At 56.5% G+C, this 13,147-nt stretch overlaps 2 protein-coding genes across 2 annotated transcripts; both read right to left on the minus strand.

Annotated features, from left to right (window-relative positions):
- Positions 1-192: 192 nt before the first annotated feature.
- Positions 193-6,893, minus strand: BJ171DRAFT_520386 (uncharacterized protein). Its single transcript, XM_053112430.1, has 27 exons — positions 6,462-6,893; positions 6,204-6,330; positions 5,981-6,085; positions 5,616-5,875; positions 5,454-5,504; positions 5,320-5,330; positions 5,123-5,178; positions 4,841-4,986; positions 4,565-4,723; positions 4,364-4,468; positions 4,226-4,256; positions 3,987-4,100; positions 3,739-3,810; positions 3,538-3,593; positions 3,329-3,435; positions 3,038-3,230; positions 2,694-2,889; positions 2,489-2,534; positions 2,268-2,349; positions 2,094-2,174; positions 1,797-1,985; positions 1,614-1,694; positions 1,376-1,473; positions 1,159-1,249; positions 864-1,054; positions 597-740; positions 193-478 (listed from the first exon to the last, which is right to left on the minus strand). The coding sequence occupies exons 1-27, from the start codon at positions 6,771-6,773 to the stop codon at positions 301-303; spliced, it is 3,282 nt and encodes a 1,093-aa protein (XP_052962913.1). The 5' UTR covers positions 6,774-6,893; the 3' UTR covers positions 193-300.
- A 5,210-nt stretch (positions 6,894-12,103) lies between these two features.
- On the minus strand, positions 12,104-13,001 carry BJ171DRAFT_462922 (Sel1 domain protein repeat-containing protein; the record flags this gene model as incomplete). The annotated part of the gene is made up of 2 exons (XM_053108529.1): positions 12,753-13,001; positions 12,104-12,437 (listed from the first exon to the last, which is right to left on the minus strand). The coding sequence occupies exons 1-2, from the start codon at positions 12,986-12,988 to the stop codon at positions 12,104-12,106; spliced, it is 570 nt and encodes a 189-aa protein (XP_052962914.1). The 5' UTR covers positions 12,989-13,001.
- Between the last annotated feature and the right edge of the window lie 146 nt (positions 13,002-13,147).

The raw sequence follows: 13,147 nt of genomic DNA on the forward strand, positions 1-13,147 counted from the left end.
TCGAGGATGCAATGTCCGCACACGAAGAAGAAACAGGCTTGAGCCGCAGTTTCCCACGGATCTTGAAGGCCCCTCGCCCAGTCTAACGAGACCGCCAGGCAGCTTGGCGCCCAAAATTGCAGGCCCGAGCCGGGCCTGTGCCCACTAGCGAAGCCGGGAGCATGAGCCCGTCGCCCATAGCCGCATTTTCCATAACCGACTCGTCATCTGCCCAGGCGAGCTACTCTGTATTGGTCCAGACCTGCGCCGAGTCATGGGAGCCCGCTGAGGAGCGGCCATTCCACACATCATCACATACAGCTACTTCTTGAGGAACATTTTACGAAAGTCATCCTGGGACTTTCCTTCCTTTGGGGCTCCCTTTTCGGCAGGGGTGGGTGCCAGCGGCTCATCGACGGCCATTGGCGATGCCGCTGGTGCAGCTTTAGGTTTGCGCGGCACATCGAGTCTCGGTTTGCGCTGCAGCACAGTTGGAAGACTGAAATCAAGACAAAGCTGATATCAGTTCGAGCTCCCACCGATGTTGGATTCAAAAGACAGGTATCCGAATGGCGTTCGCCCAAGCGGCCGAGCCGCTACTCCTTTGCGATACATACAAGAAGCCGGCTTGCGCAGAGCTTGCAGCGGCAGCCGGAGCCGGAGCTCGCGTTTGAGCCGTTCCTTGGAAGCCAAGACCGGGGCGAGGCTTTTGCGTCGAGCCCCGAAAACCACCGGCGTTGTTATCGGGGGCGTTGACATTTCTGGAACAAGCGAACCGTCAGGAATCGACCGACGACCGACACACACAGCATCCGAGTGTGGTGCACGATATCTTGACGGAGCAGGCGTAATAAGCAAAGCACATGGCCCGGGAGAACACATACCTTGCGCCGCCTTTCTTTCCCTTGCTGTTGGGGTCGGAGACACTAACGGCAATCTTGCGGCCCTGGACCAGGCTGCCGTCCACCTGAAGGGCTATTTGCGCAGCTTCCTCGGTGTGGAATGCCACAAAGGCGAGTCCCCGTAGAGCTTGGTCTTGGGTACGCAGCAGGCGCACGCTCTTGATCTGGCCGGCCTTGGTTATCAAACTCGTCAGCAGGATCTTGGATGACACAATAGCATTGGGCTTATGCTGCCAGGACAATTCTCGCAGATCGGGAGCAGTCTGGGATTGTTTACCTCTTTGAATAACTCGCGCAGATCGGCCTCGGTGAAGTCTTTCTTGGGCAAGTTGGCCACAAAGAGCTGCTTGGGATCGGCTTGATTGTGGCTGACATGTCATCGCATCCATTGCAGGCAAGGACACAGCAAGCAGCAGTGAGATGAGGCGCACACAATTAAGGAATGCTGGATCGAGCGCCAAAAACAAGCGATCGCTTGGGAAGGCAACACTTACCTCGCCTTGGCTCCAGGAGGGGCCGAGAGAGCGACGCCAACGAATCTGCCTGGCTCGATCTCGGTCTTGTCCAGACTCAGGCTCTTGGATGCTGCCTCCTGGGACATGAAGTGCATAAAACAATTGTCAAGCAGACCGTCGAGCGCTGCTGTGGCGGGACTCGATCGTACGGGGCGAGAGAGTGGGCCGGTGCAAGAGCTATGCAATCGCAGCAAAGCCCTGGCAATCGACACGATACCTCGCTTTGGAACTCCAAGTAGGCAAAGTTGTTCAAGCCATTTCTGCTCTGCATAAGGCGGACTTCCTTGACAGCGCCAAACTACACAGGCCAAAAACGGAGGGCAAATTAGCCCATTCCAATCGTCCAGATGCGGTGCTTCGTTATTGGTGCGTGCGGGTGAACTCGGCGACATGCTCCTACCTGCGAAAAGATTTCGCGGAGTGTGCGCTGCCGCATGCTCTGCGACAGGTTCTTGATAAAGATCTTGTTTTTGATGTCAACATCGACAAAGTTCCATGTTCGCTGCAGCGGAATGCAACGGAGCACCTTCATGACCTTGCCAGGGGCAATCAGAACCTCGTGCTCGGCGCTTGCCGAGCGACACGATGCCTGCGATAGACAGGATGAGCGCCGGTTGGTCGACAACAAGCGTCAAGCGTGGCTTGCGCGACTGAAGCTCTCTGGCGGTCCTTGACCCAGCGAGCCTTTCGAACTCACCACATCGTAGAATTCAATTAGGGTCTCTGGTTCGTTGGTGTCGGGATCCACGATAGGGATGATGTCTTTGATGTGCCCGTGCTGCAGCAGAGCAGAGGTACGGCGGTAAGCGGTTGTTGGATCCGTGCTGTGAATCCGTGCTGTGGATGCAGTCGCAGCAGCGCTAGCGCTCACCTCTGAGAAATGCTCCTCCAGTTGGGCCTCAGTCCACTCGCCCTGGTAGCCTGAGCAACAAACCATATTGCCAGCCATGGACCTGGTGTTGGCCGAATTCACGACAGACAGTTACAAAGTCGCAGAGCCGATAAACATGCCCGTCTCTCCCAGCCGAGCATCCGCATCTTCCAAACAATCTGTCTGAATTGCGTTGCATGAAATGATTGAGAGCTACTCACTGATCAACGGGCTTGAATTGGTCTTCCTCCTCAGTCTCTCGTTCAACTACTTCAAACGGTCAGTCAGAAGCTCATTAGGCACTCGGCGAAAGACACCCGACAACGAATAATAGAATGCCCAAAATAAAGCCAGTCCCGAGCCGGCGACCACGAACACATCGGTATGAATGGGGAATCATCGGCTCGCAAGTGTGAATCAACCCACCTTTCTGTCGCTTTTCGACTGCGAAATCGTCATCGCCGGCATGAGCTCGCTTATTTTGCCTTTCCTTGAGCTTGTCCTGCTCGCGCCGTCGGAGACGATACGTTCGTTCGCGATCTTTCTGCCTCTGGGTCTTTTTGGCCTCGCGTTCCGCAAGCTCGGCTTCCATCTGCGCTTGGACTTCGAGAGCCTTGGCTTCCTGTTGGCGACGAAGACGACACCAGCAGGGGCAAGAAATCAACGCCTGCTCTGTCTTGATCCAGTCCGCCCGACTGCCGATGGCGGTCATTTCGTGTCCATGGTATCTTTGCAAACATGCGGTCCGCCAATGATGAAGAAATTCCCACCTTTTGGCGCTGAAGCTCCACCGCCCGCGTCTCCTTCTTGATGCGGTTATACGCCTCGTAGTAGGATTCGATTGATCCACTTTCCTGTTCAAAGGACAGCCAGGCCGTGAAGATGGTCTCTGGCCAATCGGTTTTGTGGTTGACAGCGACCTTGAAGAGGCCGACGATTTCGCTTGCGGCTGCACCGAGGTTTCTGGCCGGCAAATTGGCGATCCACAGCGCAGCAATTCGACTGTAAGCCAAAGAGCTCGCCTAGAACGCAGTAGAGCGATGACCTGCCATGCTGCCCACCTCATGAACTCAATGTAGTCCAGCCACAGCGTGCTCGACTTGCTGTTTTGTTCGACGAGCTCCTTGTAAAGAGAGCGAGCCCTGTCGGTCTCGCCAAATACACGGTGCTAGAGAAGTGTTGATATGGTGGATACGTAGGCGTGCAGCAAGCCAGCGTGCCAAGCAGAGTACTGTCCGTGAGGACAGCGTGGCTCAACTGCGACCGATACCTCGAGACGGATCCAGCTGCGCTGGAGACGATAGTAGGGGTCGCCGGGAGGCAAATCTGCAATCCCGATGAGGCGTGGAAGGTGTCAGATGCCAGTCGCATGCGCAACTTGAACAAAGCAATGGACAAGCGAGTGTGCTTGTGATCACATCCAAAATATAGACACCAGCAAGAGAACGTGTGCAGTCCGTACGATACGCACGCTGGGCAATCGACGAAATCGAGTCCTGATATATCTGTCGAATGGTGTCCATGGCTTCCTGGTTCAAATGTCCTAGAATCGCCAAAGGGCAACATTGGAGTTTCATGCATATGGCAAAGTCAATAGGAGAACACCACAATAGCTCCGAAACAGACCCTGAGTGATGCTTTAAATCAGAGGAGCCACAAGGATAAGCACAAGCTGGGACTGGCTGGAGCTGCAGTTGATATCCGCAGCCGATGCCTCACCTGGCCCGGCGGTCAGCCGACGGCGATGAAACGCAATTCGCGCCTCGCAGATCTTCACCAGATCGTCAATGTTTGAATTGGCCGAGAGAAAGCCGATGGCGCGCCGGAAGGTATCTGCAGCAACGCAAACCAACAATCATCAGCGACATGCCGCTGCGGAGAGGCGGCTCGCTCTGGCTAGCGACCTGCATGCCACCTGAAACCAGAGTGGCCGAACGCTGCAAAGGACCGTGGCCGACCTTCGACTTCCTCTGTCGTGGCAAACTCTTCCTGCAATTCGGCGTGGATGTGAGAAGTCCGTGAGCAAGCAAGTTCAATGCACCTCCACGGCCAACGCAAGACTGACAGACACAGAGTGCAGTGGAATGGCCTCATACCTGCGCCCTCAAGAGGTGGCCCCATAAGTCTACAGACCACGAGCAATTGCGAACGGCCCTGTTGGCGACAGAGAGAATCACATTGGCGATTCTCATGTTTGCCATCTAGTTGCATGATCGCGACAGGGGCAAATAGACACAGCGGTAAGTACACTCTGGCTACTCGATGCTTTGGAATGGCTGACAGACCGCAACACTCACCAGAAAGGAGATAAAAAGATCCCAGGGCATGGGATGCAGACAGTGGACCGTCACAGCCCTCTCGAACAAAAGGCGCACACGCATTTTGTTGACGGGCTTGACGGTTTTCTCGTAGTCAATGTAGTCGACGAATTCGGCAAGCCCCAACTTGGACTCAGACTGAAGGACGACCATCAAGACAGCAGAAGGAGATAGGGGAGCGCGAGTCAGCGAATCTGTTTGCGACCGAACATTGGCGACAGGTCTCGAGGCCGTGCTCAAGAGAGGCGATGTTACCAGGCGGCGTTCATAGGGCTCCCGAGCCTCAAACTCGGCTTTTGCCTTGCTGTAGCTCGGCTGGGCCGATCGCAAGCGTTTTTCGTAGTTTGCGCCGTCGTACTTTGTCTCGAAGGAGGAGTACTTTGAGAACGTTTCATCGATTTCTGGATCGAATCGGAGAAGGGTGAGCACGACATTTGGATGGGATGGGCCATACGAGAACCCCGAGAGATACGATCGAGCCCGCCCTTGAAGGGGATATTGGGCAAGCATTCGAAGGAACCTCGGCAAGCGGCTTACCCTGGTGAGGGACCTGCAGTCGTTTGAGCAGCACATGTCGAACTGTCTCGACTGACCTTCATAGATGGATGGGTTCGCGATGGCGAGCACAACGGTAAGTACATCGGGTAGTCGACCAAGTGATGATTGCTTGTGTTCAGCAACACGACACTGACAACGGGGCTGCTGCGATAGAGATACAGAGCGGTCCTTCTTACGATTGGCCATTCTGGAGCCCAGGCGAGCGACAAGGGATACGGGGCATTAGCTTCCAATGGACTGTTGGGCCATATTGCCGCCCAGAGGCCCATGGAAGAGCACAGATCGCAGCGCCATGCCTGTGGTGACCTACCTCCAGAAGCCGGACTTCGAAGCGAAAGTGAATGGTCCACACTTGCTGGCCCTGATGGCGGATGGTGGGTTAGGCAAACGCAGTCCACGGCGATATGGGCACCTCACCCGCAAAGCTTCCTGTTTGATATGGCGGGATGCAGCAACCACCCGTCCCTCTCACCTCGGTCGGATGCAGCTCTACAGCGTTAACGGCCCGTCCGCAAACTTCTCGGACTTGATCCAATGCGATCCAGCGATCCGATACGAGATACGGATGCTTTCGAATGCCCAATTCCCCGTCGTGGCTGAGATGATCTTCGTCGCCTTCGTCGCCGTCCTCGTCATCGCTGTCGTCGATATCCTCGTGTACGAGCTTGAGCCCGTGGCTGACGAGATACTCGTTGCAGACAAATCGCAAGTAGGCCGCCCACACTCGTACAGCTATCAAAGTCCATCGGTTTGTGATCCGAAACAAGCGCCGTTAGCGTATATGCAGCTATGCCCCCCCCATCCTCATGTCTCGATGAGACCTCGCTAGATGCGTACAAAAATAGTCTTGAATCGCCCGATCGAAGAGCGCCGCCGCGGCCTGCTTTCCAGATATGCTTGAGTCCAGGCGACAGAGGTCGTCGATCCACTCGAGCCACAGGTCTGCAATAATAGGCGTCAGTCCCGGTTGCCAAGGCGATGCAACCCTCATCCGACAGCCGACAGCGTGCGCGGGCCACAGCGGTAGCCTCGGCAGCTGGCGAGGACCGATCTTGCTCACCTTCTGTAAGGGGGTAGTACGTGCTCATGGCCTCTCTGGCTCCCTGGAGTCGATTGGGTTCGGCGGTGCTTTGCAAGAGTCGGATGCGCTTAATGTGAAGCTCGTATTGATATGGGTTGGCAAGGAGCTGAAGAGATTGCCGTTCGGATCGAGCATGGGACAAGGAAGGCGGTCGTCGTCAGAGACCTGAAACAGTCCCATCCGAGACAATCGACAAATACATTCAGGTGGACGAATCTTGCTCGCGATGACACTTACGCTCTCATCGAGCTGCTTGAGCTCGGGGTTCTCCTCGCCCATACCGGTCGGCGCAGGGACCGAAGCGCCAAAAGCGACATCGAGCGGCATTGGCGAGGCTTCATCAGGCCCAGCCACCGACTGGCGATTGTTTTCCGAGACTTCCGCTGAACCGGGTTGCTTGGGAGCCAGGTCGGCCATCGAGGCGTCGAGGTTGTCATCGCCGTCGCTGTCCGAGTCGGATGTATCGGTGGAAATGTCGTCGATAAAGCCAGGATCGTGCGGTGGATCCTGATCACCTTCATCGTCACTGTGAGCGTATCTGTCTGCCATGGGCGGTAGATGGCGGACGGGAATGGATTGTTGAGGGATGATCTGGTCGAGCCGGATCTGGTCGCGCTGGATCTGGGGTCAGCCGCTCTCGCCTGAACTCGATTTCGCGGGATTCCGACCGAGAGAGAATACACATACCAACGGATATCGACCTCCCGCCGGGTTTCCATTGTGGGGGGACACTGGTGCATTGGCTGGAGCCGGTTCGGCACGATCATGCTGCGGATTGGTCTCGGGCATTTTCTGCTGATTGCCCACATCGCTTCATCATCACCCCCCGACCCCGGCTTTCACCTGATCTCGATTTTTCGGGAATCTTGAGAGAGCGAGACGTGATAGTAAACCTCACACTACCCCCAACGACCGCCCCCTCCCCGAGAGGGACTGGTCCTAGACTCCCCCCCATTCAACCAGCTCGCCGAAGAGCCATGCCAGCGGCGACTCCTGCGGTGCCCCAACCCCCCAGAGGCGCGGTCCCTATAGAGGGCCAGCTCGCCATCTTTCTGCCCCCTGACCTCGAAACCCTCACCGACAAGGCCCTCAAACAGGCCTGCAAGGAACGAGGTCTCGCTGTCACTGGATCCAAGAAAGACCGAGAGAACCGCCTCAACCAATGGAGGTTGAGCCAAGGGGCCGATCCGGCCCAAGATCACACCGCTCCTGAAGTGGCTGACCAGCCTCCAGCCGAAGACGAAACCGCCGACTTCGAAGACATGGCCGAGCCTCCCGGCCTTGAACAGACCGTCGCCCGTCCATCCGCCCTGACCACTCCAACCCTCGTAGAGAGAAGGCGTGAAGCGGCTGGGGACCGAAGTGGGCTGTCCATGCGAAACAGCCTCAACTACCTTGCTGCCGAGATCTTGGCGGAATCTCGAGAATCCCCCCGCGATCAGGCCAAGACCGCGAGGGAGCTCTTCAACGCAGCATGGCGACTGGCCAGCACCGTTGGCGAACTTAGATATGCCGCTCAACACATCCCGGTTGAGAAGATGTCCCCCGAGCTCTGGAGGACAGTGTTCCCCGAGCTCCAGCACACTGTGGAATGCCAAGTGTGCAAGTCCAACGCCACCTCGACCTGGACGCCCATCAAGAATGGCCAAGAGGTCCAGCTCCGGTGCCCCAACGTCCTCGACGGCACTCCCTGCCGCGGACAGATGCCAGCCCTGGTGTTCTGGGGCAGAATGACCCGCTCATCCAACCAAGATAGAGCGAGATACCTCGTAGCAGCCGAGTCGGTCCTAGGATCGAAAAAAGCCACCTTCTACCAACGCTGTGGCCTCAAGATCCAAGAGCATACACAGGCGAGGATCGAAGCCCAGCACAGACCAGCAGCTATCAACGGGATAGGGAAGATCTCCTATGCCCAGGCGGTGGCGGGCAAGGCAAACAACGCTGAGCCAGCCGCTCGGCGAGACGAGGATGCACGCCCAGACCCCAGAAAAGCTAGCCAAGCAAAACCACATCGCCCTCCTGGAGAACCTCATGGGCAAGTTCGTGGCCCAGCTCCAAAACGCCCTGAATGTGGCCCTGGCCGAGAAGCACAACCCTCCCACGGCAGAAGAAACCAGACACACGGAGGGTGCGCTCAACGCCCTCATCAAAGAAGGACTGGAGCTCTCGAACTCGAGCAAAGTCATCTTCAAGGCGGCCCGAGAGCAACAACGGGAGGCTGAGAAAACCAGAGAGAAAGCCCCCACTCCCCCTTCCCGCACATCACAGGACACCAAGCCTAAGCCGATGGGACATGTACCCGCGGCGAAACCAAAGCCGCAAGAAATTGCCACACGCATCGCCCTGCAGCCCCAGATCAAGCAGCCAAAGCTGTGGATAGGCATGCTCCAAGGTGCGCGCCAGAAAACGAGACCCGCGGCCATCAGTGGTAGCATCGAGAATGCTGACCTCGAAAGCCCAATGCTGAGAGATAAGTTCTCAAGAACCAAACGGTTGTACTTCAAGGGAATCCAGGCCATGAGCCTGAAGCTCATCCGAACGGCCCTCAAGGGATGCGGCATTGACGACAGAAAGATCGCCGACATCTCATTCCACGGGCGAGACATTATCGATCTCCTCCTCTGGGACAGCCGAGACGCAGACGCAATCATCAAGTCCCTCTGCAAACCCCCAGGACGACGGCCGGTGGTGACCCACCTCCCGAACTTCAACCCTGCAGCTCCACCGGTCAAAATGACATCGCCCCAAGACAAGCGCAACCATATGCGCAGGTTCCTGTATGCCTCGGTGACCCAAGCAGCCCGTGCACGCGGAATGACGGTCGTCCGAGACATCCAGATGCGAGTGCCCAGAGAACATCGGCCCGAGTTCGATCGGCTTCTGGCGCTGGTCCGACGAGGACTGACGATCGACAAGGACAGCGTCAGGGTCGACCCACGGGAATACCCCGTGGCGGAGAACATCCGCAACAGCCCCCGCCAGCGCGAAGAAGCACAGACCACCCCAAGCCAACGAGCTATAGAAGTGGAAGCGGAGCCTGAGACGCAGCAACAGACAGACCTACCGGCCGAGACGGTACCCGAAGCGCTTCGGAGCTCGTCAGACCTGGTCGAGGGGGTGATCGAAAGGTCATACCAGATTCATACTGAGGCCGAAGCGGCGGGGGCCGCAGAGCGATTATGAATCAGCCCCACGACGAAGGAGACGCTGAGGTCAAGACCAACCTCACCGTCGCATCCTTTAACGTAAATGGTCAAAGCACCGAGGATGGTGTCTCCACGGAGCACACCATCCGAGAGATCCTGAAGAACGAAGGAGTAGACTTCATCGCAATTCAGGAAACGAAACTGGCACCGGAAGCGCGGAACCCCTTGGCCAAGGTCACAGCCCATGAGGCCCGTCGAACAGACAGCCTGGGCGGTGGACTGGCGCTGGTGTTCAACCCCGAGACAATCGATCCCGACGACCTGAACATCGAAGAGACCGACGAGGGAAAGCTGTACATGTGGATCAGGTACGGCACCAGAACATACATCGGAAACTTTTATATCCCCCACCCGGTGAAGACCGAAGAGTTTGCGCAAGCGGTACAGTCGATTGAAAAGTATGCGCGGATGCCCAATGCCCAAGTCATCGGGATGGGAGACTTCAACCTGTCGCTGAGCGACCTCAACGGCGGAAGGGTGATAAACAGAGCCAAGGAGACCGCCCTCACGACCACCCTGCGGAGAGCCAGGATGAAAATCATCCCACCGGCAGCGATCCCGACCCCAACTCGGATCCGGGGTAACCGAAGATCGACCATCGACTATATCTTTGTGTCGGAAGCGGAAGCCAACAACGACCCGCTCCTCAAGGTGGACATGGAGGGACAATACCTCATATCCGACCACCGCCTGATCTGGACCACTGTGAAACTCACGAGGAGTGTGTACCCAAAAGCCGACAACTGGCAGTGGAACCTCAGACTCCTCGAGAACCCGGAGGTCTGGGAAACGTACAAGTGCTCCATTGAGCGAATAAGCGGCCTAGTCTTAAACGAGATAGAGAGGCTTCTCCAGCCCATCCACGACGGCACCGAGATACCCATCAGCCAGGCGGAAACACAACTGGCCATGGACCAAGCATGGGAAGTCATCAAGAATGCAATCAACACGGTGGCAGATAGCGTCCTGGGTCGATACTCGGCCAAGACAGTGACGAGGGTGTTCAAGACCTTCGTTCGGCCCATGCTCGAGTATGGACTGACCCTCAAAGTGCTCACGAAGCAGCAAGCCGTGATACTCAGACGAGCACAGATGCACTGTCTGACCCGACTCTTCAGAGTGGTGCGGAACACGTCCTACGGAGCGATGCACCTCGGATGCGGACTCATCACCCTGCCCAACCGCCTCAAGCAGCTGGCCCTCCAGAACCGAGCCGTCTGGGAAGACCGTCTGGACCACAACGACAAGATGGTCTCGATGGTGCTGAGATATTCCCGTACCCAGCCCAGCCTGATGGATGCATCCCTCGGCTCCCAGTTCTACCTCGACGAGTACTGGCGGCAGCTGATCGTGCTGAAAGAGCAGTGCCAGCCGGACTACCCGATGAAGGAGCTGTTCAGGAATGGCTACTACCAGCTCCCAGGGCCACCAGTCAAGCTGCAGATTCACATCGAGGACGCGCAAGGCTTCGACAGGTCAAAGGAACTGACCTCGGCCCGCACCGTGACGACGACCATGTCGGGACTGTGGGCCGAGCGAGGGCCCAAGAGAGATCGATACTATCACAACATGATGGTAAGATGGACCCTCGGTGCCTTCCCCGGACACCCGTATGGCCACTATCGGCTGTGCATCTCCTGCACGAAGAGCCGAGGAGAGTTCGTCGCGATGTGCCGGACCCACACCCAGAGCTGCGTCGGAAGAGGCGGCTCGTGGCAACGGATAGTGGACGAGCTCAAGCTGCGGCACCCCGAGTGGCAAGAAAGCGGCCACGAAAAGGTCGGTCCGATCGATAAGCTCCTGGACCTGACGAACGTAGTGGGTTACTACGAGCTGGATGGCATGAGAAGGCTCAACTGGCAAGACCCGGATGTACACCTCCTGTGGCGAACACTCCGAAGGGTGTTCAAGACGCTGATCATCGCCAAGGCGGGGTGGAAACCCCCCAGGCGATAGGCGGCATGGTCGAAGCAGAGCGAGAGATGAGGGCATATAGCTTTCATCGAACGCAAACTGCCCATTAGGCCAATTTGGACTCGATTTTTCAATCTCTCTTTTTCTTTTTCTTTTTCTTTCCCCCATGTACTGCTAGGGCCGACCAGGTCTTGATAGCTTTTAAGTGAAATATAAAAAAAAAAAAACTGGTGGGCTATTGGCAGGAACTGATAGGGAGAGTAGCACAACCGAAAGTACCAAGTTATGGTTTGGTTCAAAGCATGTGGCTCAAGTTCATTCCGAATATAGCTGGATGTACTCGTAAACAGTCGGAACTCAGGACTTTGCGATACCAGGCAGTGGAGGTGTACATGTTGATTGTTCGCTAATGCGCCAGGACCAATTGGATATCCACGAGATCGACCACCCGGTGGGCGAACACATCCATTGAAAGCTTCCAGAGGGAATCAATTGCGCATGGAGAAGACCGCAATCTTGGTGCCACGGAAGGCCGGTTGCTTGTTGGTTGGTTGAGAGTTGCTTTCTCGGGCACCATGTGACGGGTGGTCGGGAGAGTGTTCATTTCACCCCGCCATCAATGGCATCGGGACAAGTATCGAGTTTGAGTACTGAGCTTGTCGGTGTCGGGTGATTCGACGTTTCAATCGGTCGATCAGCATGAGGGATGGATGTATGACTATGTTGGGTGTGGAGTTTGTGAGGAACTCGGGATCAGGGTCACTTGCCAAGGCTCTTGAGTTGGTTGATGGAGTATTGGTGACCCTGGTCGGCGGACCTGCGATACCAAAAGGCGGCGGTCTCAACGTCTTCGGGGACACCATGCCCATTCTTGTAGCAGCCACCGAGATAATATTGTCCGTATCGATTTCCCTGTTCGGCAGACTCGCGATACCACTCGGCTGCCTTGGCGTAGTCCTGGGTGACTCCGTTTCCATAGAAGTAGCAGTAACCAACCATATACTGCCCATACGAATGACCTTGGTCAGCCGACTTGCTGTACCACTCGAATCCCTTCTCGCAGCTCTTTGATACACCCTGGTCATAGTAGAAACTTCCGATCCAGTACTGGCTGTCGCTGTGGCCTTCGTTGGCGAGCTGCTCAAAGATACCCGCTGCCTTCTCCTGGTCCTTCAAAGTGCCGAATCCACAATCCAGCCACAGAGCCATGAGATGTCTGCAAAGCCATTCACGGTCTGATCCCAGCAGGCATAGATTGAAGAACTTGCGGGATGCGGGTGAGTTGGATGAGGCCACGTAACCAATCAGGACACCCTCCTCGAGCCTGAACCCATTCGATTGGTTGAAGGCGTCGACATCGCTCTGGTCAACATCACGACCGATGAACGAGAACCAGCCACGGAGGAACACCATGTGGAGTCGACCATCTTCGCTGCCTTGGTTTGCAGCCTTGGAATACCACTCGATGGCTGTCGTGTAACCTTGATCGACACCTTCACCATTCTCATAGCATCGGCCGAGAGCGATTTGGGCCTGAAGGATTCCACGCTCAGCAAGACTGCGATAGAGCCCGGCGGCCTTGGTGTGATCCTGGTTGGTTCCAACTCCGCTGCGATAACACTCGGCCAGTTGGAACGGGGCCATAAAATGACCGGCGTGGGCGGCTTGCTCGAGCAGGAAGAATATGCGTTGGCATGTCGCCCACCACTCCCGATCGGGCACACGATCGAGTTCAACTTGAAGGATCCTTGCCAGGAAGCCTGCTGATTCGTAGGCTCCAGTGGGAAGCCACCCTGGTGATCT

Source organism: Polychytrium aggregatum (assembly GCF_025602895.1).
Source record: "Polychytrium aggregatum strain JEL109 chromosome Unknown BJ171scaffold_45, whole genome shotgun sequence".
In the NCBI taxonomy this organism is placed as follows: Eukaryota; Fungi; Chytridiomycota; class Chytridiomycetes; order Polychytriales; genus Polychytrium; species Polychytrium aggregatum.

Excerpts from the sequence above, each read along its gene's own strand:
- BJ171DRAFT_520386 (XM_053112430.1), bottom strand. The coding sequence starts at position 6,773 with ATGGCAGACAGATACGCTCACAGTGACGATGAAGGTGATCAGGATCCA. Across the intron at positions 4,101-4,225 it reads CACGACAGAGGAAGTCGAAG|ATACCTTCCGGCGCGCCATC; the intron begins GTCGGCCACGGT and ends GCGTTGCTGCAG. Across the intron at positions 1,474-1,613 it reads ACTTGGAGTTCCAAAGCGAG|GAGGCAGCATCCAAGAGCCT; the intron begins GTATCGTGTCGA and ends TTCATGTCCCAG.